The sequence below is a fragment of the Eleutherodactylus coqui genome, chromosome 4 (genome assembly GCF_035609145.1).
Source record: "Eleutherodactylus coqui strain aEleCoq1 chromosome 4, aEleCoq1.hap1, whole genome shotgun sequence".
In the NCBI taxonomy this organism is placed as follows: Eukaryota; Metazoa; Chordata; class Amphibia; order Anura; family Eleutherodactylidae; genus Eleutherodactylus; species Eleutherodactylus coqui.
The window spans coordinates 71,099,216-71,124,509 of record NC_089840.1 but is presented as its reverse complement, the minus strand read 5'-3'; the positions used below and the strand labels follow the sequence as shown (position 1 = coordinate 71,124,509).

The 25,294-nt window shown below is 45.0% G+C and overlaps 1 protein-coding gene across 2 annotated transcripts in view; it reads right to left on the bottom strand.

Annotated features, from left to right (window-relative positions):
- The window catches only part of MNT (MAX network transcriptional repressor), a 92,073-nt gene that overhangs the window by 27,309 nt on the left and 39,470 nt on the right, over window positions 1–25,294 (bottom strand). The window contains exons 3-4 of one of the 2 annotated variants that reach the window (XM_066599631.1): window positions 19,495–19,536; window positions 16,830–16,941 (exon numbers count right to left, since the gene is read on the bottom strand). In XM_066599631.1, coding sequence (XP_066455728.1) covers window positions 16,830–16,941; window positions 19,495–19,536 — 154 coding nt within the window. The remainder of the gene's footprint in view (window positions 1–16,829; window positions 16,942–19,494; window positions 19,537–25,294) is intronic. The other variant, XM_066599632.1, reaches the window with a different exon arrangement.

The window sequence follows — 25,294 nt, the reverse complement described above, 5'->3', positions numbered from 1 at the left end:
CGAGACGAGTACCGCGTGGTACTCGTCTCGAGTAACGAGCATCTCGAGCACCCTAATACTCGAACGAGCATCAAGCTCGGACGAGTATGCTCGCTCATCTCTAATCATGAAATATTCCAGAGAGTTGCTGCTTCAATAAATATCCCTTGGTTCTCCATTTGTGGCTATGTGAAGAGCGGCTCAGTGGCAATATGCTAATGGAGCTCCGATTGTGTGCGGCCACCTGCACACGACCGAGTCGGAATCCGACCCTGTGCCCAGCTAGTGACCCCTTTATACCTACCCCTTCATTACTGCGGATATGCCGGCCAGCATGCTGACGCACATGTGCAGTACAGATGCGGATCCCGCGACCTTTCCAAATGACGATTGCTGGAGGGCCGCGGGTCGGACTGCTTCCATTGACTTCAATGGAAGCTGTCTGCACGGAATCCCCCTTCAAATAGAGCATTCTGCAATTTTTTTTCTTCCCACAAGCGGAAAATCACAGTTACTTTCCGCTCATGGTCAGGAAAAAACAAATTTTCCATAGCATGCTATGGCACGTATGAGCTGCGGAATCTGGAGGCAGACACCCGCCTCGGATTCCGCAATGCAAATCCAGCCGGCCTATTGCTGGTTCAATAGTGTGTTTAAAATTAATCCCCGTTTTCAGTCTCAGTTTGCTGTCAGCGGATGTAATTTTTCAGCAAATATTTTGTTGTTCTCCTCTACAAGTTCCACAGATGGCAGAAGACAAGATCAGCCTCTGATCGCATCACACTAGCGATGTACATTTAGCCTGTACGCTTGGAAGAGCTCCCAGCTAAGTCCATCCGTAGGGCTCCTCTCACCCAAGGCACTGCTGCAAAAAGAAAAGTGGTATGGAAAAGCATAGCGGACGACACAGTGCCGCGGGTATACAGCAAACACATTGTATACTGCATAATATACCTTATGGGCGGCATATCCTACTGCACGCCTATACACTGGGATAGCTTTTGTCAGAGGTATGCATTAGGCGCTTTTCCAAAGTGTATAAAAAAAAGCCGCAGTGTGATGCGAGATAAAAAAATTTAAAAAAAAGTTTTCACAAGTTTGGTGTTCCATATATTCCAAAACAGGATACAAACTATATAAAAAGTCTAATGGCATATTAATATGCAGTCGCTAGAAGGACTCGATTCCCCTCACATGACTCTTCGTTTTCTTTAACACAAGGTAAAAATAGCATTTTTCTAACAAACTGAAGCAGAATTTGATTTCCCGGCATGCCAGATCCCCATCTGCAGAGTCGGACAAGACAACGGTTACGGCAAGTTTCAAATTTCCTCTTTTTATTCCTCACTCCGTAAAAAGAAATTCCTGATCTCCCCATCCCTCTTCATTCCGGAGATTCTGTGGTGGAAATGAGAACCCTGGCAGATAACCAGCTATGTCACGCAGCCGCCCACACGCAGAACGAAAAACTTTAGCCGTTCACGCAAACAGCATACAGACGCCATTCTGCTCTGGGATGCGATACTCTACTAGTAAACAGAGAGCTCAACGCCAAGATCCACAGCGCATGCCATGCTGCTAGAGACCACACACGTTCCTGGACACATCCACCCAGGCACGTGCAGAGTGCATCATGGGGAGTCAGAAAGGTAGTCCTCAACACACTGCAAACCCAGAAACAGTACTGGCTGACCGTATGGCTTACCACCATGTCAGACCGTAGGCTGCACTGCACGCAAGTAAGTTGTCCTTGGGCTGATTGTTTAGCCCCCCCTGTTGGTAAAAATTAGGCTCTATATAAACAGAAACCATGACACAGGTGCTGAATGTGTCACATGACGGACACCAGCGGCGTCCCTGAGACCCAACTGAATTATAGTATACTCTGTCGGCGGTTCCATTGTTTTTACAGGAAAAATATCACTGCATGCTGTACTATTCTTCTCTTCAAACATGACAGTATGTACTACAGAGCCTCCGACAAAGATGTGAGAACAGCTTGGTTCTTCAAGGGGTATTCCAATCTTGGCAAGTTATCCCCTATTCAGCTGTCAAGCAGCCTGTATCTTGTCACCACCCGCACTTCTGGTGGTGACCAGATACAATAATACCTTCACAGTATAGGGGCTAACTTATTGTTTGGTGGGGAGTCAGACCATTGGGAACCCCAGCGGTCCCCTTTGTGGCCCTAAGTTTTGACAGAGGGGGTCTCACGGGTGTGCCACCACTCTACTCACTACAATGGGACTACCAGAGGGTATTAGTGTACCTTGACGCCACCGGAAGCTAGGGTTTGACAGGTGGAAGGCCCCTCTCACACCCCCAGCTCACGATAGGGTGAAGGTACAAAAGGTCCTACCAGGCAGTGGAGATATTTCTGCTGGCTTACGGTGACGCTTGCAGCAGTTGTTAGCCTTACATTATAACCTGTAAATGCTGGCAGTAAGATGGCAGCATTTACATGTAATTATGTAAGGCTAAGAACATTAACCGTGACGCTAAGCCTCCACGGCTGGCAGAAATGTCAGCACTGACTGCAGAGTTTGAGCTCAGTAATGGCCGGCATTTCTCCCATTGCTTGCCACCTGCTCGGCCACCGCCTCAGGGCTCCGTCTCGAGTGCAGGCGGACAGCGTTGTGTGACCGCCCGCATGTCTGCTCCGTTATCAGCGCTCCCCTGCTGACACCTGGCAATGCAAAGCCTGGCCTCCACCTCACCGCTCCGTCGCTGCTGCTGCTGCCGCCGCCTCACCGCTCCGTCGCTGCTGCCACCTCAGGGCTCCATCCCGAGCTCAGGCAGACAGCTTAGTGCCGCTGGCAGCCCGCATGTCTGCTCCGTTACCGGCTCTCCCCTGCTGACACCTGGCAATGCAAAGGTTTGCCCTCCCTGCTGGCCAGTGTGCGGCGCCACCGGGGAAGCGACTTTCAGGAGTAGATGCACGGCTGCAACCCAGGAGGACGCTGTATGCCTTTTGTAGCAGTCTTCAGTGCCCTTCCAGGACCTGGTGCAGGAGAAGCAATGGAGCCAATCAGGAACAGAGGGCGTGACCCCCCGTCAACCTCGACTCCACCAGGAATCCCTGGTGGCGTCAAGATACACTAATACCCTACCAGAGATTGCTAAGCAATTGAACTCTGCGCCATCCGGCTTGTCCGCCTGTATTTCGCTGTGGGTATCTTTCCCTGTAGAGAGAAGCGAGCCCGCAGTGGAAACGGCAATGCAATTGAGATGTGGCGGATTTGAATTCCGCATCGCATGCCAGTTTTCGTGCGGACTGTACGCAGCGTGTGGACTTTGCTGCTTAGCCCAATTTAACATGTTAAATTCATTCTGCTGGCCCGTACGATTACATCAATACCAAATCTATATAGTTTTTTTTTTGTGAACTTTAAAAAAAAAAAAGTTATATGGGTGGTCGTTAAGGGGTTAAATAAAGTTCCCTAAGTCCTTCAAAAAAACTGATTAAAGGGGTTGTCCGGTTACCGGATAATTCTGCTTCAATAAGACTGAAGGGGTTAAAATAATAAACTGAAACATACTTGCCCCTCCACGGACATCGGGATCCAGCACTGCAGCCCCGCTGTGATCCCGCTGATTGTTAGGATAGCCGATTTCACAGGAACTCAGGTGACTGAGTGGCTGCAGCGTCACGTTACTGAACTCCTGGCATCATGGCGATTACGTGGAAACATATGCAGCATATCCTATCTTGGTGTGCACTACAGACCATAGAAGCCCACTGAAATCAATGGGCGTGCATAACTACGCGCAAAATACGCAGGAAACCTGCATATTCATGCATGAAATCAATGCGATTGTGTTCTTTTTTTGCGCTGTGTGTTTGACAGCACCGGAAGCACTTTCATAGGGATATTGATGTGGATCCTGATGCAAAAGGTGTCTATGACAAGGCTGACAGCACTGCACCGGAAGCACTGTCATAGGGACACACAAATATGCTTTGTAGTCACTAAAAATAGACATTAAAAAGAAAAGGATTTTTTTTATTTCATTCATCCAATGTGAATCGAACGTTTCGTCTTTAAGGAAGCCGTAATGTCTCATCCTGCCGTGACCGCCTCCTGCTACAAGATGAGAGCTTCACGCGACACATAAAACAGAGCCGTATTGCAACATTCTCAGCGCTGCTATTCGCCGTGTACCCTGCAGGGGGCAGCACCATCACTACTGTGTCAACGTGTAGCAGCTCCGCCCCCTCCGCCTGACCTTAAACACAGCAACACGCGTTGCGGATCTCGTGTGGCCGCTGGCGCCGTATCCCCCTCCCCCCTCCTTCAGCATCAGTCATAGGGCGGGGCCTGCATGACGTCAGCGAACTCGGGGTAGCCATGTGCTCTATGCGCACGTGGAGTGGGGCGGAGATGACGCCCACGTTCTGTTCCTCGCTCACAGCTTTTTTTTTTTTCCCTAGGCGCGCTCACGTGATGTTACCGGGGCGGAGCTTTCCTCAGTCACGCTCAGTAGTGGGCGGAGTTAAGATGTCTGGAAACACCATACACTACGTCATCATCACAGCTGCAGCACGTGACAAGGCGCTCGTGTGGAGACGCTGCAGACAGAGGGGGGGAAGGCGTCCTCTCCCGCCAACAGCGCCAGACGTGCGCAGTCTGAGACTTGTGGTGCCTCAGTGTAAAATACAGGACACAACAACCCAAGTCCATACACTGGGATACAAGACCAATAAACGTCTCCACACTTCTGTTTCATTCATTTCACTGCATTCATTCACATGAGCAAAAAAGGGAAGAAAAAAAAAAAAAATCGCAGCGCATTGTATTTTTTTGGCGTTGCCTTGCAACGCTGCGCCCATTTTTTTTTTTGCATCACTTCAGGAAAGTAGCGTTCCTCCTCCGGCTAGCAGAGTTTCTCCCATTGTTTTCAATAGGTAGACCAGGCATCGACTGCGTGCGCACAATGCATGACGTGATGCTGCCGCCGGCCCCATTAAAAGCAATGGGCGATGCGAGGGCACGTCCACAAGATAGGACGCGGTTTGTTTCCCACACCGCGGTGTGATGTGCGGCGGGGTGGGTGGGGGGGGGGGAAACGCTCATGAGTCTGACCCCATTCTCTTAAATAGTATTCATATCCGTGGGAGATTTACGTGTCTCGTAACGCACAAATCTCGCACCATTCTCGCGGCCGTGTGACTCCGGCCTCAGACCCGGTCATGCAGATGTATTTTCTGTCCATGTTCAGGTTTTATTTACTGGATACAGAAAGCACACGGACATATTGAATTAAATTGGCGTAGTCAGACAGTTTTTTTTAGTTTTTTTTACATGGACTGATGTTAAGCGTGAAAAACCCCTAGAAAACACTGCATGTAATGAGTTTCCCGAAAATAAGACACTGTCTTATAATAGTTCCCCCCCCCCCCCCAAAAGAGGTACCATGTCTTATTTTCAGGGGGTGTCTTATACTCACCTAGCCGATGACATCCCGATGCATCGCGCTGGCCTTCGGCGCTGCGGCAGGATGCCGTGTCCTCCGCGCTGACAGCGTTCTCTTTCTAGTGACTAACGGGTCTTTGAATACCCCGCCCGTAGCAAGCAAGTGCTGCGATTGGATCATGAGCGCGCTGGCTCCGCCAATCAGAGCTGGCGCTCGTTCATTCATTCATTTAGTGAATTACATCACGCTCGTGATCCAATCACAGCACTCGCTTGCTGGAGGCGGGGTATTTAAAGCTTCATTAGTTAACAGAAAAAGAACGCTGTCAGCACGAAGGACACGGCAGCCTGCCGCAGCGCGAGGGACCCAGACGCCGCCGGCCAGGGGAGTATTGCCGTTTCATTTTTTTTTTTCATGTAGTGTAGCTAGGGTTTATTTTTGAGGGAGGTCTTATTTTCTGTGAAACAAGGTACTATTTTGGTTCATATTCACAGACCAAAATCCCCCATTACAATCTGTCTACGGGTGCGTGAAAGAACATGCTTTGGTATCCGTATTCACGGTAGTGTTCTACTACCGGCTGTGATAAAACGGACATGGATGAAACACGGACATAAAAAAAAAACTGCACAGGAGGTAAAATTATACATCAAGATAAGCCCCACCCATAGCCACACCCCTTTGTCCAGCTTTGACCCTGGGAAAATCTGGTCACCTTATATTTTGACAACTGTGTTGAGAAACATTATGGTTTACCAATATTATCGTTATAGCGCCACAGGACGTGCATGGAGCCAGCATGAAATCATAATTCATCAGCAAGAGATCCCAGAATTTTGTAAAACAACAATAGGATGCTACTTCCACAAACGAAAAAAGTTTTAGTACTGTGTTCAGGCTCATTTACACGCAAAGACAATCTTTCAAACGATTGAAAGCTTGAGAGTTTTGCATAAAGTGTTAATGGGCACTAATGCCCATTAGTACTTTATCAGCTTCATTTGCGTGTAAACGAGCCTCCAGGGGCTGCTTGCAGAACTCAGCAGGTGGTCTGAGCCCTGCAATCAGCTCCTTTGTTCTCACATGGGCTGCCGTCACGAATACAAATGTATTTAGACGCTCCCGTGCAGAACACAGCATGCGGGCCGTGTTATCTACTCTTCGACTGAACAATGGATTTTTTTTAAGCTCACCTTAAAGTCATCATTTAGCCATAAAATGAACGATGGGAGCGTTTACACGCAATATGCCGATCATCACTCATATGCTATAGTTGGAATGAATTTCAAGCGATAAGCGTTGCGTGATTGTTCTCAGCAAGAGAAACCAAGTGATCTTGTAGATTTGATACCTTGTAATGGCCAACAAAAATACATGATGTTATAGCAAGCTTTCCAACCTGAGGAAGAACCCTGCATAGGTTGGAAAGCTCGCTATGACATCCTGTATTTTGTCAGCCAATCTACAAGATGACTTGGTTTCTGTTACTGAGAACAGTCACATTTCACTTCCACAAACAGAGCACCACGTCAGCAGTCCCTTGGATTGGTACGCAGCACTCCTGCACTTTAACCTCACCACCCTGCCAAGCAGTCCATGCAGTCCTAGACAGCAGCTTTCGTTAACAGTTCAGGGGTTAACGTCGTTAACTTGAGAAAGCATGACTCAGAAAGCATCCCTGTCTAATTAATCCCCCTCCCCCGCATAGCTTTAACATTCAGAGCAACATGGCGCTTGACAGTCATCCGCAGAGCAAACACAACACACGGCTCTGGCTGAAGTCTCCTAGATGAATGATCCCTTTAATGACGCAGTCATTTTTTGTCCTTTCATTTTCGGTTTCCTCCCCATATCTCTCATTATATCATCCACGTATCATGTCTGATATAGCTGTGAGATGACCGCGGTTTCTATTGATATACTTTTGGAGTAGATACAACTTTTTGATTGCTTTCTGTTTACATTTTTCCATGGGGACGGGGCGATAAAAAAAATACAATGTCAGAATTGTGCTTTTTTTGGACATTCACCATGTGGATGATTAATGCATTAATTTTGATAGGTTGGACTTTTACGGACACAACAATACCGAATGCAATTTGTTTTGATTTCTTTAAAATTTTAAAAATAGGTGAAAAGGGATTTTTTTTTTACCTTTAGTATAATTTATTTTTTACAATAAAGTTTTTCTTTTTTTTTTTTTACTTCTTTTTAGTCCTATAAGGTCTCGTTCACATGGGCGTATGTGTACAGCGCTGTGGGGCTCCTGCAGCATTGTACACATTACAGCCCATACATTCTGCCGACAGAAAGCCAGCAGTGACTGTGTTTGGAACTGCGCCCGCCCGCGAATGACGCATATATTTCTCCCTGAAGGCCGCCTGCAGACGGGCGGAAATTCCGTGGTGGGATTCCCCGCAGAATTTCCACCCGTACATGCCTGCATAGGATTGCATTACAATACGCAATCCTATGCATACGGCCGCGGTTTGTCTTCGTGAAATCCCGCGCAGAAAACAAACCGCGGTATGCGCTCTCTCTGTGCAGGGCTCGCAGAGCTCCGCACAGTGACGTCACTGCCCAGCTGCCTGCTCCGCTCTGCGCCGGCTGCCCAGAAGCCAGCAAATGAAAGACCCGGAGCTGCGGGAGTGGGTGAGTTCCGCGTTGCTCTCTGCAGGCGCTCAGGTCGGGTCCTGCTGCGAGAATTCTCACAGCCAGATCCGACCCGGCCATCTGCAGGCGGCCTAAATTTCCCGCTCTGGATGGTGTATCATACACTGCCCACAGAGCATGCTGCGATTTATTGCCGACATGCCAGTCTGCATGAATCAATGAAATTCCAGTGATTTTGATTGACTCCATTCACCGCGTGCTACGCAGGGAAATACGCGGTGACAATACACCCATGTGACTGAGCCCTAAAAGGGCTGAAACTTGTGATTGTTTGATCACAGCACTCGTAATCGGCAATTTCGCCATTAAAGTGAATGGAGGGGTAGCGCAGATGTGCGACCACCGCTTCAATTACATGGGGACCTTCAATGATCCTCGTTTTCATGATTAGTGGGGGTCCCCGTGGTCATACCCCACCAATCATTAAGTTATCCTCTATCTGATGAATTCCATGTACGGTTATTTGTATGTGGGTTACCCGCACTGAATGAGGCCAATTCGTGGCATCAGTAAATGCAAATTCATGGGAGAGGTTTGCGGTGGCTTGTGCAGCAGATCTGCGACGGATTACAAGAATCTGATGTGAATCCCCCACATGACCTGCAGCTAAACCTAGGATTTCTGCCATGGATCCACGTATACATTAGCCAGATTCAGTGCGGGTAATCCAGGTGCAGAAATCCGGATGAAGTATATGCAGGTTCAATATAAATTACAGAGTGAATTCCCATTCAGCTATGAGGATAGGGGATAAGTATGTGATCATGGGAGGTCCTAAATATGTGATCACTGGAGGTCCTAAATATGTGATCACTGGAGGTCCTAAATATGTGATCACTGGAGGTCCTACCACTGATCCCAAGATCTCCGTACCACAAATGTCCAGTGTGAATGGAGTTGTGGTCCCACCAGGGGCATCGATCTTCTTCTGTCCTGTAGAAGGTAATGTAGTGGTGGCCACTCCATTCATATGGGGATTCTGGCATCTGCAGATCTTGCATAGCTGGTGGTTCCAGGGGGTTGAACCTTTATCCCTTGCCCTTCTAGGCAAGGGATAAAAGGTCAGGCGCTAATAAAGGAGCATTGGCAGCTGTGTAATACGACCCTGCTAATGCTCATGTAACAGCACTAATTGCCAGAAAATGTGAGCGCTAGCTTAAATCAGCTCGTCCCCACCAACCACAAAAATATATATTGACCCAAGCGCCTGAATTCCGTTTCCTGCTTATTAGCCATTAATTAGACACATTCCTTTATGCAAAATAGCTGATAAACAGCAGTGTGTTAGAAGTTTTATGCTTTGTGATGGATTCTTTTGGTCACTAGTTGGCCATAAGCTAAAGCAGGTCGGGCTAAGGCCACGTTCAGACAGGCGTATTTTACAATCCGTGTTTTGCGCACCGTAATACAAAGCCAATGTGAATCTACGTATGTATTTGTATGGATGTATTCTTCACGTCCTTTTTTAAATAATGCAGCATGAGCTAGATTTGGAGTTTCTGCCTCCGTATTGCTATTGTTTTCTATTATGCAAATGAGGATCAGTATTTGCGCAGTCTAAAATAAAAACAATATGGAGGCAAATACTGATGATGTCACCTGCAGCACCTCCGTGATACAGATCCATGTTACAATAGGTTCGTCTGAAAGCCACATAATAGAATAGAAGTACCGCAAAGAGTTAGGGCTTATTCACACAAGCACATTTGCGCATGCAGTGAATAGAACTCAATGGGTTCATTCATATGAGCGTATTTCGTGCATTCAGTTAGTTGGCGCAAAAACAATGCACAGCATGTTCTATTTATGTGCATATTGCACATGAACATAGCGCATATTAAACTAATGCTCATTTAAGTCAATGGGAGCACATTTGTGTGTTTTATTGCGCGGGCAAAAATTACAGTAAGTTCACACGAGCGTGGTTTTGGCGCATTAGAGGCGTGTGAAATGATCGAGTCTAGTGAAACCAATGGTTTGCTATAGAAGCGTTCACATAAAGGAATTTTAGACGCACAAAATACTCGCACCTAACAAAGACAGAACATGCGACTGCAAAGCTCTCATCTGGGCTCTGTGGTGCGAGTAAAGATAGGACGTGACTTATCTTTGGTACATGATGGCCGTGTGCTTTCATAGACTACTATGGGAGCTGAATAACGCGTAACGCGCAGCTCCCAATCGTGTCTCCACTAGGGATGAGCGAGTATACTCGCTAAGGCACTACTCGCTCGAGTAATGTGCCTTAGCCGAGTATCTCCCCGCTCGTCCATAAAGATTCGGGGGCCGCCGCAGCTGACAGGTGAGTTGCGGCGGCGAGCAGGGGAGAGCGGGAGAGAGAGATCTCCCCTCCGTTCCTGCCCGCTCTCCCCTGCAGCTCCCCGCCCCGGCCCCCGAATCTTTAGGGACGAGCCAGGAGATACTCGGCTAAGGCACATCACTCGAGCGAGTAGTGCCTTAGCGAGTATACTCGCTCATCCCTAGTTAACAGGCAATCTTTACAGCTGATTAAGCTCCAGACTTAATAGCTGGATATCACCCGTTCACGCTATTTTCTGCTGAGCGTTATGCGATTTTTTTTTTTTTGCCATGCTATTAGAAGCGCTAAAACCACGCTCGTGTGAACGAGGCCTAAAACACACACAAGTGTACATAAAAATGCAGTGCCTATTGTGCAATTACGCAGCGCAAATGCAAATTTGCTCACGCCCATGTAAAGCCAGCCTCAGGGCTCCTTCACACTGGCAACAAAATCGCGCAATTTTTCGCTTGAGTAAAACTGCAGAATTATGAAACCAATGATTTTCAATGGTTTCCTTCACATTTGCGAAGTTTTTACTCATGCGATGTTGCGAGGAAGAAAAAAAATAATTTCAAAAATCCCAGGACGTCCTATCTTTCTGCGCTTTGCGTTTTTTCTTTTTAATCTCCCATGCTTCCCTATAGAGCCTCCTTTTTATCGCACCGCAAGGCACAAACTCGCGTTGCGTTTTTAACATTAGAAAGCCCTATTGAGTTTCGCTTTAAAATAGCACAAAAGAATCGCAAGTGCCAGTTATTTTTTTGTGAAAAAAAGCAGCGGTGACGCTGCAAAAAAGTTGCAGTTTTGCCGCGATGTTCTCGTGGCAATATCAATCGCCGATGTGAAGGAACCCTCAGGGTGCGATTACATGCATCCTCTCTCCTCTGCAAACACTGATTGCGGCCGACACTTGGACTCATTATACCTGCACTAATCGATAAGTCCAGGTTCTGGCCGTAATCAGCGTAGTTCTGCCTGTGTTTTTCCGCAGAGAGACGCTGCGTGTCATAGCAGACTCAAGCCACTTCTGTGCTTTTCACTAATAATTTATAATTATAATTATAAGGACAGCAATATTTTATGAACAGGAGCTTCAGGAAGCTGAATGATTTATTGAGGCTACATATACATGACCTCGAAACTGGGGCGACTATGAACGCCGTTCCTTTAAATGGAGTCATACACATGAGCAATGTTTGGAAAAAAAATAATATATATATATCTCTATCTCATTGCATGTCCTATTTTTCACATCCCTCGGAACGCCTCGTCCATTGTTTTCAATGGGACCTTAAAGACATTGCATGACACTTGCCACGCGATGCCAGGATTTCAATTGAAATCAATAAAAAACACTTCCGATCCTCAATTGTGCTTGCCCCTGTGAGAATGTAGCTTAGAGTACAAGAGAATTTTTTGACCATGTGGTCAGAAAACACATTTAAACAGCACAGAATTTTACCCTGAATGCAGGTTTTTCAATGCGGTTTTTAGTCAGACGTTTTTTTTTACAGGCAAGACATGAGAAAGAGAAAAAAATCCACCTCACTTGTACAAACCGCATGGCCAGAATCGGCAGTGCTTGTGCTGAGCCCACTTACGGTTCTGATGTGAATGTACCGTTAGTGATTCCCGCACAATACCCAGCTGAATCCTACTTCTCGCATTCTAGATTTCTGGGTTATGTTCCCCGCTGTTTGAAGTTTGCTTCGTTTTTCCTCCTTTGTGCTACCACTGTACTATTCCCAAAGCATGTGATTGTTGTGCCAGAGGCAATATCTCATAAGACTATTCAAGAGCCTGTGTGATACCAGCGGGAGAGGCTGAGAAGTAGAAAAGCATTCAAAGGAGTGGAGAAGGGGATTTCAAAAACGAATAGTCTACAATTCCGTTTCTGCAGAACAAATTTCAAATTTAGTGTTATTTTCTGTAATGAGAAGCAGATGCTGAACTTTCGAGACGATAACCCATTACATTAATATTCGGATTCGCGGTTTGTGAATTAGCAGCTTATTATAATCAGAATCTGGATTCAATAGCCAAAACTCAAGTGGAGGGGGATTACTGGAGTAAGCAGTATTGTCATAGGGAACGTGGCTAATCAACATGGATTTCATGGATTGGTTCTAACTCATCAGAACTAGCACAAGCAGAAGAGAAATGTAGAGCAGTCCAACCAATCAGATGCCTGTAATACGCAGGGCTAAAACCCCGTTGATTTATGTGGGACATTCAGACCTGCGTTTCTTTTTTTATTAATTAGAGTGAAAAAAAATATCGCATCATGTCCTATTTTGGTGTGTATTACGCACCCAAATAGCCCATTGAAGTCAATGGCATCTCGTACATAGACAATGAATACGCATAATAATTCGGTCGTGTAAATCTGCTGCGTATTTACATGACCGAAATACGCACACGCGTGAGGTCTTCGAGACATTTTGTAAAATGGTGCAACTACCCCTCCGCTTTCCACTTGTTTTGATACATGGCAGCATAATTGGTTTAGGGGACCGTTGTATCTAGGAAAAATTCAAATCTCTGATAATACAGTTTTATCATTATATTAACCCCCAGCAGTTTAGCATGAGCCCGGTTCGTGCTGCAGGTAATTTGGATGAATAGAGCCGGTCCTACTTCAAACAGCTGTAGCTCCGCTCTATCAGAGGCACCCAACGTGTTTTTTTGTTTTGTTTTTTTTTATTTTCAAACTTCTCTTTATTTGTTGATTTTGCATATTTTTCAATAAAAATAGTACAAAGACATTGACATCACGCTTGTTGTTTTACATAGTATATACCATGTGTAACATATAGATACTAAATCAGCTGTTTGTATTAAATTAAAACAAACAAACTAACAAAAAAACACAACATAGATGGAGCATACCCATATCGTACATATTCATGTAGCTAATAATTTCCGAATAAAATAATAAAAAAAAAAAAAAGTGATTTCTTTCCCTGAGACTATTGTGTGGGAGAATAGTTGATTAAGGAAAATATGGGCTGGGGGGTGGGGGTGTGGGGGGGGGGGGGGATAATGCTGATAATCTAACATATCAATTTGCCTCCGTCGTGTCGTGGTTTGTCAGATCCTTGCGATTTTCTTGCAGATGTGTCGCTTCTCTTTGGGAAGATTAGCTTCTCTCTCGTCCCGCTAGTCTCCCTAATGTTCCTTTCAATTCCTCTATTAGATACCATTTGGTATATTTGAAAGGAGCAACTATAGCCGAACTCTCAGAATCTGAGAAATGGGATACCAGAAAATGTTTCCATTTTTTAAAATGGTGTTTTGCCCCTTTCTCCTTGTTGCGCTCCACTTCTATTCTTTCTAGTGTCATTACACGTATGAGTTGTGCTTCTACCTCCATTACATCTGGCATTGTTTGTTCTAACCAGTGTTTAAGTAATGCCCGTTTGGCTGCCAAGAGAAAAATATGTAGGAAAGGTGGTAATGTCTGTTGGTCTGGTGTGTCCATTGTCTGTTGGCCTGGCGTGTCCATTGTCTGTTGGCCTGGCGTGTCCATTGTCTGTTGGCCTGGCGTGTCCATTGTCTGTTGTGGTGCAGCGTGGAATAGCATGGATTGTACGTCTACCGATATTTTTATCTTCCATTTATTCAAGATATGTTGTGCTATGGTAGTCCAGAAGGCGTTTACATATGTGCACGACCATATACCATGTTCAAAGTTGGTAGCGTGTGCGCCACACTTTGGGCATTCTACCAATTGATTAGGTCTATGCGGTGCTGCAGGTATGTTGAAGCCATATATGGCGTAATGCATCACCTTGAAAAAAAGTTTCCCTCCACACCTCACTTTGAACATGTTTACGGATCGTATTCCAGCCCTTCAGTATTTTGCTTTCTAGATCCGTGTCAAACGTGTTTTTAATGTCACTTTAAAGCCCAGATTCTTGGTACATTTACAGAACCGGTACTGCTGCTGCTTGAATTTAGTTTGGGAATACTCAATTCACAGCTGCCACTTTTCAGTCATCTAATCACTCCTCCACACCGTGTAAACCGACACTGCGGCATCTAAATGTTTTTACAAAAAAAAAAATTATAGATAAAGCTTTTCCCCTTAGGCCCTGTACAGGGCAGAGCGGGCAGCGGCTCCTGCGCTTACCCGTTTACTTTTATCTGTGCTGCGGATGGTCCGCACGACAAGCCATCGGACATGCGCATCATAGATTTTTTTTTTGAAAGTGCTGCTTTTCCCGCATAATCATGGAAAGAGAGATCGATTCCTGCATTATCGCCTAGCGATGATGCAGAATCTGCGACCTTTCCGCAATGGGATTGCAGAATGGCCGCGAATGGGACGGCTTCCATTGACTTCAATGGAAGCAGTCAGTGCGGAATCTGCACAAAAATGGAGCATGCCACGATTTTTCCCTTCGCTTGCGGATAACTACAATTGGTTTCCGCAAGTGTGCAGGAAGAATCGATTTCCCATAGCATTTTATGAGTGCTATTTGCTGTGGATCTGCGGTGTGGACACCCACCACGGATTCTGCAGCAAATACCCGTCCGTGGGCAGGAGCCCTTACACGAGGCTTTAAATATTGAAATAACAAAACAAAAGACGCACATAATTGATTACAGCTAAAATCCATTACAGCCCAAACTATAAAATATTACTTTATCTAGCACAGGAAATAAAAAAAAAAATGTAAAAAGAAAATCCCCCCCCCAACAAAAGTGTAAAATATAATCAAAATGTTGTGAATATACCCTTAAATTGGTAACAAAAACTACAAGACATCCCTTAAAAAAATAAGCCCTCGTGCAACGGTCAGCAGAAAGATAAAAATACTCGGGTCTTGGAATGTGGGGACACAGAAAAAAAGTCTTTGAGGGCTCAATCACATGGGTGTGTGCGCATTTCGGTCTGCGTAACTATGCTGCGTATTTATGCAACTTCCGCCCGTGTATTTTGACGTTTTCTGCAGGTTTTTGATCAAATGTGTATTTTGTGCAAGTTGACGCACGCAATGGTCTTTTACTGTGCATGATAGGCACATGACGTAAAAAAAAAAAATACGCTCATGTGAACGAACCAATTGAAATCAATGGGTTCTATTCACTACGTATTAAGCATGCATAAATTGCGCACGTCATATGCTGCGCAAATACGCCCATTTGAATGAGCCACAAGTATCTATATTGTGCAAAATCATAATGACCCACAGAATACAGTAAACATAATTATACAATGCAGTAATAAATCTCCGACAGTTTTTTTCCTATTGCCTCAGGAAAAAAATATATATAAATAATAATAAATGAATTCAATAAATTATATGCACCCGAAATTAGTGCTTAATAAAATCAGAACTCGCCCTGCAAAACACAAGATGTCTTACAGCTACATTGATGACAAAATAAGAAAGTTCTGACCACTGGAACACAAAAGGGAAAATGATTTACTGCTTTTTAAGGTTAAAATTAGTTCCATCACCAAGGGGTTAACAATGCACTTTAGGCGACTGAGTTCGGTGTTAAATATATTTATATGGGACAAATTCAAAATCTAGATTAAATAGGTGATTTTTCTAGAGTTTTTCCAAATGTAATGTAACTGTTAGGGGTTAATATATGAAATATTTCTGAAAGGAGTAAAATATTCATTCACAGCAAAGATTCCGTTTGTTGTCCTAGCCTTGTATCTAAATACCATGACCGAGGCAAAGTGGCTTGTTGGCATCCAGAGCACCATCAGCAGTAATGCCCCTGAATGCAGCTAGAAGCGGTTATTGACTATTTCAGTGACATACTTGTACCTGTCAGGATGCAATGTTAGCCACTTCATAAAACCAGGATTTGATTAAATGAGCACGGTTACTTCAATAAACTTCGCAGAACATCAGCAGTACAAGCAAATATAAGAAACTTTGTTACTACATACACCATTAGCACAAAAAATGCCTCTTTCCCAACTTCTGAGCCACATTTCTCCCCTACATGGATTATTCACGCTAAAATATTGCTAAAATTCATCTTGCGATTAATCACTTCACTGAGGGATCAAGTTACATGCTGCTCAGAGAAGTGTATGGAGAGGTAGGAGCTGTAGATTGAGTGGAAATGAGGCAGAAACACATAAAGATGCTACCGAGGCTCTACTAAATGTTACATATATGACCTCAGTTCTGGATTCACATCTACACTGCTCAGTATTGCTGTATTGTGTCCTCCATGATGCTGTTACTTATGAAGGTGTGCTACAGAGAGACAGGAGGGCAGGATATCGTCTTCTCTAAGGGTGATATACCAGCTAGTCTACACCCACCAGTTTAGGGAAGACTGAGAATTAGGATTAGAGCCTGGAGAGGAGAAAACTGCTGATAAACTGAGTATACGAGTCATGTAGTGGCCAGAAATACTGCTACTTTACATGCACAGCTTATTCTGAAAAGTCACCTGAAAGGACAGGTACACTTTGAAACCTTACCTGGATGTATCGGAGAGCACTTCTTAACACACTGAGGTTGGAAGTCTTCTTGTCATCTACATTTGGGATGTTTCTTTTTAGCGTCTCAAAACATTCCTTAAGATGTGCTCGTCTGTAAACACAGATTGATGGGATGATCAGATTTTTACTATATACACCAAATTCCAACTCTTACAGTACGGTTCCACACAATACAAGTTACAGCAATTGTTTATGCTTTCAAGGTCACAAATACATGACATACATAACTTACAAACAGTTTATGCCATAAGAGGGGTTTGTTGGGGAACAATACGCTGTGCACTCACTAGTATATTAGTGTTTGTTCGTCACCCTCTTGCTACAAAAAATCTTCTGTACTCCCCACACGGCGTGTCTGTCCTAAACATGGTCACTGGTGGAGGGGCACACTGAGCAGCACATTGGGCATGCGCCAATCTCCTGCGCCTTGTAATGAAGCAGACTGACAGAGAACTTGCTCACGTGATTTTATTCTGCACTCCGGGGTCATGCGTCTCATTTCCATACATGAAAGTTCCAATTGTGAAAGGACCAGTATCTCTAAGTGGCCATTCCACTTATATAAAGAGGTAAGTATCTACGTCAACACAGTGCGCTACTTGTAACTAGTTTCAGTCTTCTATTAAAACCAAGAGCTGCATTCACAGTTCTACTGCTCGACATTGGAAGGGGTCAACAAGTTTGTAGACAAACAATACCTATAACAGCGAAGCAAAGTTCCTGTAATGCAGTGGGTTTGTTTTTCCAGTTACTATATAGAGTGCCTGACGTACCAAAAAACTGCACTTCCCAGAATGCAAGTCAGCAGTACAAGTTCCTTGCAAACACTAAAACAGCAGTAAATCGTTGAAAATTTGCAAAATTGAAACTCTAAAGCCAGTAAAATTGTGAATGCAGCTTTGGACTATAATACAGATCGCAAATTAGAATCAAAGTAGCACGTCCACGGCCGAGGGGGAAGATCGCTAGCGATATTCCGCCGCAGGGCAGGAGGGGGGAGTACTGAGAGGTCTCCGAGATAAGCCCATCTAATAGATAGGCTCACCACGGAGAATGGCGGCAATCGCAGCATGCCGCGATTTAAATCCCGCGAGCGAAAAATCGCTACGATTCTCCGCTCGTGGACGCAGACGCTGCGCTTTCCATAGTAATCCCATGGAAAGCTTTACAGGGCCTGATCTGTGGGCGATTTATCGCAAGCGGATCATCGCCCGTGGACAGGCAGCCTACACCCTTTCCAATCCAGTGCTGGCACGTGTTTCTAGTAGTATGTAGGACAGCGCTCCAATGTTGGAGGCTGTTCTGCATGTGTATGCTGCAGTATTGAGCGCTGTCCTGTATATTGTTGCATATATATGCAGAACAGCCTCTGACATCGGAGTGCTGTCCTGCATACGGTTAGAAACATACTTCGCCACTCTGTTAACATCGGAGCTATGCAGGGAAATCTTAAGGATTGGGAAGGGTTAATTAAATTTATTTTTTTTTTTAAGTGTGTTTCGGTTGAGAAATTCCAAGGAATCCACAATGCGCTTTCCTAAAACGAATAAGAGTTTGGGAGTGTGCGGGTGGGAGGGAAATTGGATGGAAAGGGTTAATCAACTTTTTATGTAAATAAAGTCCATATATAATAATAAATTGGTGTTACACTTAATTGAACGCCACTAGCCACTCCTCTGGAAAATATTAGTCCACCACATGTCTGGAGGAAACCGTCCAGCAGAGCTTGAAACCTACATCCTGGCTTCAGGTACTGATAAGCCGTATTTAATTAAAGTAATCATTGATTAATAGGGGTTTCCCATAACTTTAAATTGCTGCACAACCACTCCATCCTTACTGGTTGCTGCTGACCAGGACATGTGACTGCAGCAGCCAATCACTGGATATAGAAGGTCAGCAGCAACCAGTAAGGATGGAGTGGTTGTGCAGTAATTTTAAAGTTCTGTGAAAACCCCTTTAATAATATATTAAGCTATGAAAAGATTTATGTGGCTATTAAAATTGAAAAAAAATATTTTTAAGCTACAAAATTTGCATAAGCTCCTTGGGAGCAGCAGCTATACTAAACGTTAAATTAATCGGTTAAATTGGAGCATAAACTTAAAGTAACTCTGTCACCATCTTTTTACAACCCTCTCTGAGGGTAGAACAAGGTAGTGACAGTCACACTGATTGCAGTGATAGGTCTGTTATATAGGTCTGTGCAGTAGTTTTTGAAAAACTTGCCTTTTATCAGTATCAGCAAATGAGGACTACTTATAGTGTTCATGGATATTCATGAGCTGCAGGCTAGGTACACCCACCCCGCCCTTCAGCCAATGATTGACAGCTGTCTGCCTATTACTGCGCATAAAGAGCTGCCAATCATTGGCTGGAGGGCAGGAAGGGCAGGGCTAGCCCGCAGCTCATGAATATGCAGGACTACTTCTGTGGCTGGCTGCTATTAAAAAAAAAAAAGCAAGTTTCTCCAAAACTACTGCACTGATACATACAGCGGACATATCACTGTAATCAGTGTGTCGGGCACTACCTTATGGTGCTCTCAGTGAGGGCTGCAAACCATGGGGATAGATTCTCTTTAAATACTACAGAAGTCTGGGGAGTTGGTAAAAAAGTAGGAGTGCCCGAGCTAATTACATACCTGTTTTTCTCCAATTTATTATGAACTTCCCGAGTGCCAGCCCTGCAGGCAAAAGAACAAAAGCGGAAAACAGATTATATAACCCACTAGTTTATTGCCTTAAACTCATTTGTGTAAAAAAAATAAAAATAAAACATTCCACAAAGCAGTGCTGGAAATGAAACGCTATTCATAAGAGCTATGAACCCAACAGGGACCGGTCCTACACTGACTTTTATAAGGCGATTAGAGGTACAGTTGCCAAAACTGCTGCCTATATTATTGCATGATGAAAGTTCCCTAAAAAAAAAAAAAAAAAAAATGACCACATGATCTGCCCTGCGCAACACTACATAGGAGCGCTCAGATGTCATTCTTGTACTCTAACAAGGAGTACACAGAAATTCCTCATTCTTTACAACGCCGGTCAGCAGTTCCAGTACGGAGACATGTATACTATGAGCGGAGGCCTCAGATCGAGGAAAGAGTCCTTGTTTTATGGCACATAATCCTCCATTAGGCAAGCTGCATTATACGGGGAAACAAAATCCTCTCAACATGAAGGGGAAAGAATTAGCAGTTCTGTAAAATGTGACGGAAAGTTCAGTGATAACGAAATAGAAAAATGGCTATCCACTTGAAATTCTACAGTTGAAGCTTACTTTATTCTTTTGATATCAGATCTATGTGTTTTAACCCTTTCCAATCCAGTGTCGGCCCTCGTCTAACATTAAGATTTCCCTGTATAGCTTCGATATCGGATGAGGTCAGACACATGTTTCAGGGTGCAGGACAGAGCGCCAGGATGCAGGACAGAGCTCCAATGTCGGAGGCCGTTCTGCATATGTATGTTACAGTATGCAGGACAGCGCTCCGATGCTGGAGGCCGTTCTGCAAATGCATGCTGCATCAGAGCGCTGTCCTGTAGATTGTTAGAAACATGTGTCGGACCTCTTCCAATATTGGAGATATGCAGTTAAATCTTAATGTCGGAATGAGAGCTGACACTGGATTGTAAATTGTTCATTTTCAAAATACTACCATCATGACAGTTCATTTCTTTGTATCTGTTGAGTAATTCCAAGGAATCCACAATGCGCTTTGCCAACCAAAATAATGCCAGGCTAACACAGCCATATGCGGAATCCGCTTGTGGAGGCCTGCAGCGGATTCCAGCTGTAAGGCCAACTGTGACTGTGTACGGCCACATAATGTACTGCGTATGATGCGCATGACTGCGTACTTATACAGGTGGTCATGCGCAGTACACCATTTAAAAAAACCCCATTTCCTGTGCTGTCGCTTAGCGATAACGTGGATACCCGCATCCCATGTGCAATGTAATTGCGTATGGGATGCGGGTATATCAACGAACATAGAGAACAATGGGCTCTATGTCGCGGATTCCGCAGTAAAATAGAAAGTGCTGTGTTCTATTTTCCGCGAGTGGATTATGCAATTCCGACCTGCAGCTGTGTAATTTAATTGCTTTGATTGATCCGCGTATTAACGCGGATCAAATGCTCATGGAACCCGCAATTCCTGTCCGTCCATGTGAGGCCGGCCTAAATGAGAGCTGGCGATTGTGTGGATGGCAGGGAAATTGGATTGGAAAGGGTTGATTGCATTCTAATGCAGGTACTATCAATTACAGAAGTAGTCTCACTACAAACATTGAAGGAATATACACCGATCAACCAATAACATTAAAACCCCTGACAGGTTAATGACAATGGCACCTGTCAACGGCTGGGATACATTAGGCAACAAGTGGACAGTCAGTTCTGGAACAACATGTGTTGGAAGCAGGAAAAAGGGGCAAGCGTAAGGATCTGAGTGACGCCAACAGGGGCCAAAGTGTGATTGCTAGATGACTGGGTCAGAACATCTCCAAAACAACAGGTTCCCAGCATGCAGTGGTTAATACCTGCCAAAACAGGTCTAAGGAAGGCTAAACCGTGAACTAGCGCCCAAGGCTCAAGGGGTGTGGAGGTAGGCTCATCTACTCCAATCCCACAGAAAAGCTAGTGTGGCACACCATTTTGAAAAAGTTAAAAAGACTCTGTCACCATCTTCTTGCACCCCTCTCTGAGGGTAGCACAAAGTAGTAGTGCCTGTCACACTGATATGTCTGCTGTCTGGATCGGTACAGTAGTTTTGGAGAAAATTACATTTTATCAGTAGCAGCAAATGCGAAGAGGACTACTTGAAGTATTCAGGAGCTGCAGGCAATGCCAGACCATTCTTCCTTCCAGCCACTGATTGTCAGCTGTCTGCCTATTAGGCCGAGCTCACAGGAGCGTGTTGGTATAGCGTATCTTGCACGCAGAATATGCTCTACCGAACCGCCATATGTGGCCATGTTGCTGCTTACACAACTTGTGTGAAATACACATGCAAAAAAAATCACAGCATGTCCTATCTTGGCGCGTGTTACTCAAACATACACGCCAAGATAGTACATGGCGATGAGCGTCACGCAGCCAGTACACAAATGCTATTACGTACTGAATGTGCTGCGCTGGCTCTGACTGGTTCTCGATCGCTGTGGTTTAGCCAATCACTGCAGCGCTCGATGAACCAATCACAGCCATTCATTGAATGGCTGTAATTGGTTCATCAAGCTCTGACTCTGATTGGCTGAGCTGCGGCGCTCGAGAACCAACCGGAGCAAACGCTTGCTGGAGGTGGGATTTAGAAACCCCATTACCAGCAAGCAATGTTCTGTCAATGCTGAGAACTGCAAGCAAGCCTGCCCGGAACTGCGGAGACCAGCGGGAAGGACACAGACAGCGCCTGCTAGGTATGTATTGCTTTTTTTCTCTTTTCAAGCAGTGTAGTTAGGGCTGACTTTCAGATCAGGCTTTTTTTTCAATCCCGTAGGGCTTATTTTAGTGGTAGGTCTTACTTTCATGGAAACACAGTACTAATAAAATTAAAGTTTCTCCTAAACTACTGCACAGGTTCACACATCAGGGTGATAGGCACTACCGTACCTCATGGTGCTCTCAGAGAGGGCTGCAAAAACATGGCAGCAGATTCTCTTTAATGCCGTCTAAGACAGAGATGTGTCTGAAGGCACTGTAGCCTTCTAAGTATGTGGCGGCATGGCTAGAGACTGTCAAAGGGCCCGTGCCGACTGCCGAAATCACCTACAATGGGCATTAGAACTGGAATATGGAGTCAGAAGGTAACCTGGTCTGATGGATCACGTTTTCTTTTACATCTTTTGGACGGCCGGATGCATTTCTGTCACTTTCCCGGGAAAAAGATGTCACCAGTATGCATTATGGGAAGAAGGCCTTAGGGTCTGGCATTTATATGAATGCCATTTGGACACCTACCACTACAGGCTCATTCACATGGGCGTGTTCAGATTTGGTCCATGAAATATGCAGTGTTTTCACAGAGCAAAACTGCATATACTTTGCTTATTGCACTTTTTTTTTTTGGGGGGGGGTTATTTACTACTTTTTTATGCGCGCAGAAAAACTATAAGAACACCTCATTGATTTCATGTGTAAATACACAGCGAGTATGATGTACCATGTGTATTCACTGCATGTTTACACAGTCCCATTGACTTCAATGGGCTGTTTTGGTCCGTAATACAGACCAGAATAGGAAATGCTGCAGTTTTTTTCATGCGTGTAAATAAGTGCATGAAAAATGGATGTCTGAATACCCCAATACAATCAACGGGGCTTCAATTCTCCATATTCTGTGCATACAAAAATGTGTGTGTTATATGGAGCACAAATATACCCATGTGAATGAGGCCTTACCTAAACATTACTGCAAATCAAATACACTGCTTCATTGCAACAATATTCCCTATTGACAGTGGGCTATGGCGCCCCGCCACACTGCAAAATCTGTTTAGGAATGGTTTGAGGAACGTGACAAAGTTCAAGGTGTTGACTTGGCTTCTAAATTCCCCAGATCTCAATTTCAACATGCATATTTGTGATGTGCTGAAAAAAGAAGTCTGATCCATAGAAGCTCCACCTTCCAACTTTTAGGACTTAAATGTCCATTTACACGCAACGATTATCACTCAAAATTCGTTCAAATGACCGATAATTGTTGTGTGTAAACGCAACCATCGTGCATTTTTTATGTGAACGATGATTTTAAGGGGAGCTTAAAATCCATCCTTCAGCCGCACAGAGATAAAGTATCTCTCAACAGATCGCACGCTGTGCTCTTAGCAGGAGCCAGGAGATTACATTGTATTCTGCAGGCAGCCCATGCAAGAACAATGCAAACTCTGCAAACAGCTTCCGGAGGCCCTTTTCCATGCAAATGAAGATGATAAAGTGTTAATGGATATTAGTGTCCATTAACACTTTATGCAACATGAAAGATTGAATGTTCTAGCGATCAATCATTTCAAAGATTGTCTTTGCATGTAAATGGGCCTTTAAAAAGGGGGATTGCTGCGATTCGAAATGGAAGTTATAAGCTTCATAAGGCAACAACGTAACATTACAATATAATGTTATAACTAGTTTTAGAAAGCTGCAGATGTATGGCTTTACCGATTGTCCCCCCTTCTTAGCTCTCCATTGGTATCCAATGGTTATGTCCTGTATGATCAGCTGTTCTACTGGTCAGGCATGCTCCGTGCCTTCAAAATTCTGTAATGACGACACAGTTTATACAGTCATGAATGTGCGCTCGTCAGTAACTGCCAACGGGGCATTGTGGGAGATGTTTGCCTTGCCCAGGGGCCATTTCAAATCATGTGATATCGAAAGCTGTCTGGAAAGCAGAGGTGGCGCAGGTCAAAATAGAAAGTATTGAAATTCAGTTCGATGATTTAGATGGGTGTTTATAGTGGCAGTAAGTGGAAAGGTTAGGGAAATTTTGAAAATTTTGTCCAGTCTCCGAAATACCCCTTTAAAGGATCTGCGGCTAACAACTTGAGAGCCAGACAGAACAAGACAACTTCAAAGATCTGTTGGAGTCGATGAGTTGGGAGTGGTTTGAGTGGCACAAGGGGAACCTATATACGCAATATTAGAAAGTTGGTTTTAATGTTACGTCTGATCAGTCATCAATGTCTTAGTGCAAGCGCCCTAATCCTTCTAGCAGCTTGAACAAGATGAAAGCGGCACTAGGAAAGTGCCCTAACACTTCATCGGTATTAGTGTATCTTGACGCCACCGGAAGCTAGGGGTTTGACAGGGAAAACGCCCCTGTCACACCACTAGCTCCTGATAGGGTCAAGAGCAGAAGGTCCTGAAGGGGGCTAAAGGGCTGCTATGTGACTGAGCAGCCCTCCGCAGCGAAGCACCTGTCCCCCAGCCCTGAAGCTGTGGCCTCCCAGATGTCGTCCTCCTGGAGCTGTATACGTCCGCAGCCTTTATCTGGCATTGGCACGGCGCTGTAGGCTCTAAGGTGTGCTCCTCCTGGAGGTGTATGCGGCCACAGCCTGTAACTATCAGTCGGATGGCGCTGTAGCCTCCCTGCTGTCATCAGGCAGCGACTGTACCGATGTCAGCTCCCTGCACCTCCGTGTGTGGACGGCGTCTTTCAGTTACGGGAGGGCCGCCGCTCTGTCCTCCCTGCGGTGCACCTGAATTGTACAAAAATGTGGGGGTGGGGGTCCTGCTTCACGGCACTCTGTGTCCTCACTAATGACAACCCCACTCTGCGCTGCTACACAGAGAGGAGTGCCGCCTTGTGGTCCCACACCGGGGAAGGGGTATTACACAGGGCCAATTCCCCCCTGCGAACCCGCTCTGCGCTTCAAAACAGAGCGGGGTGGCGCCTTCTGCTGCGCCGCCGGGGAAAGGGGGTTTCAGCTGCCGCAATC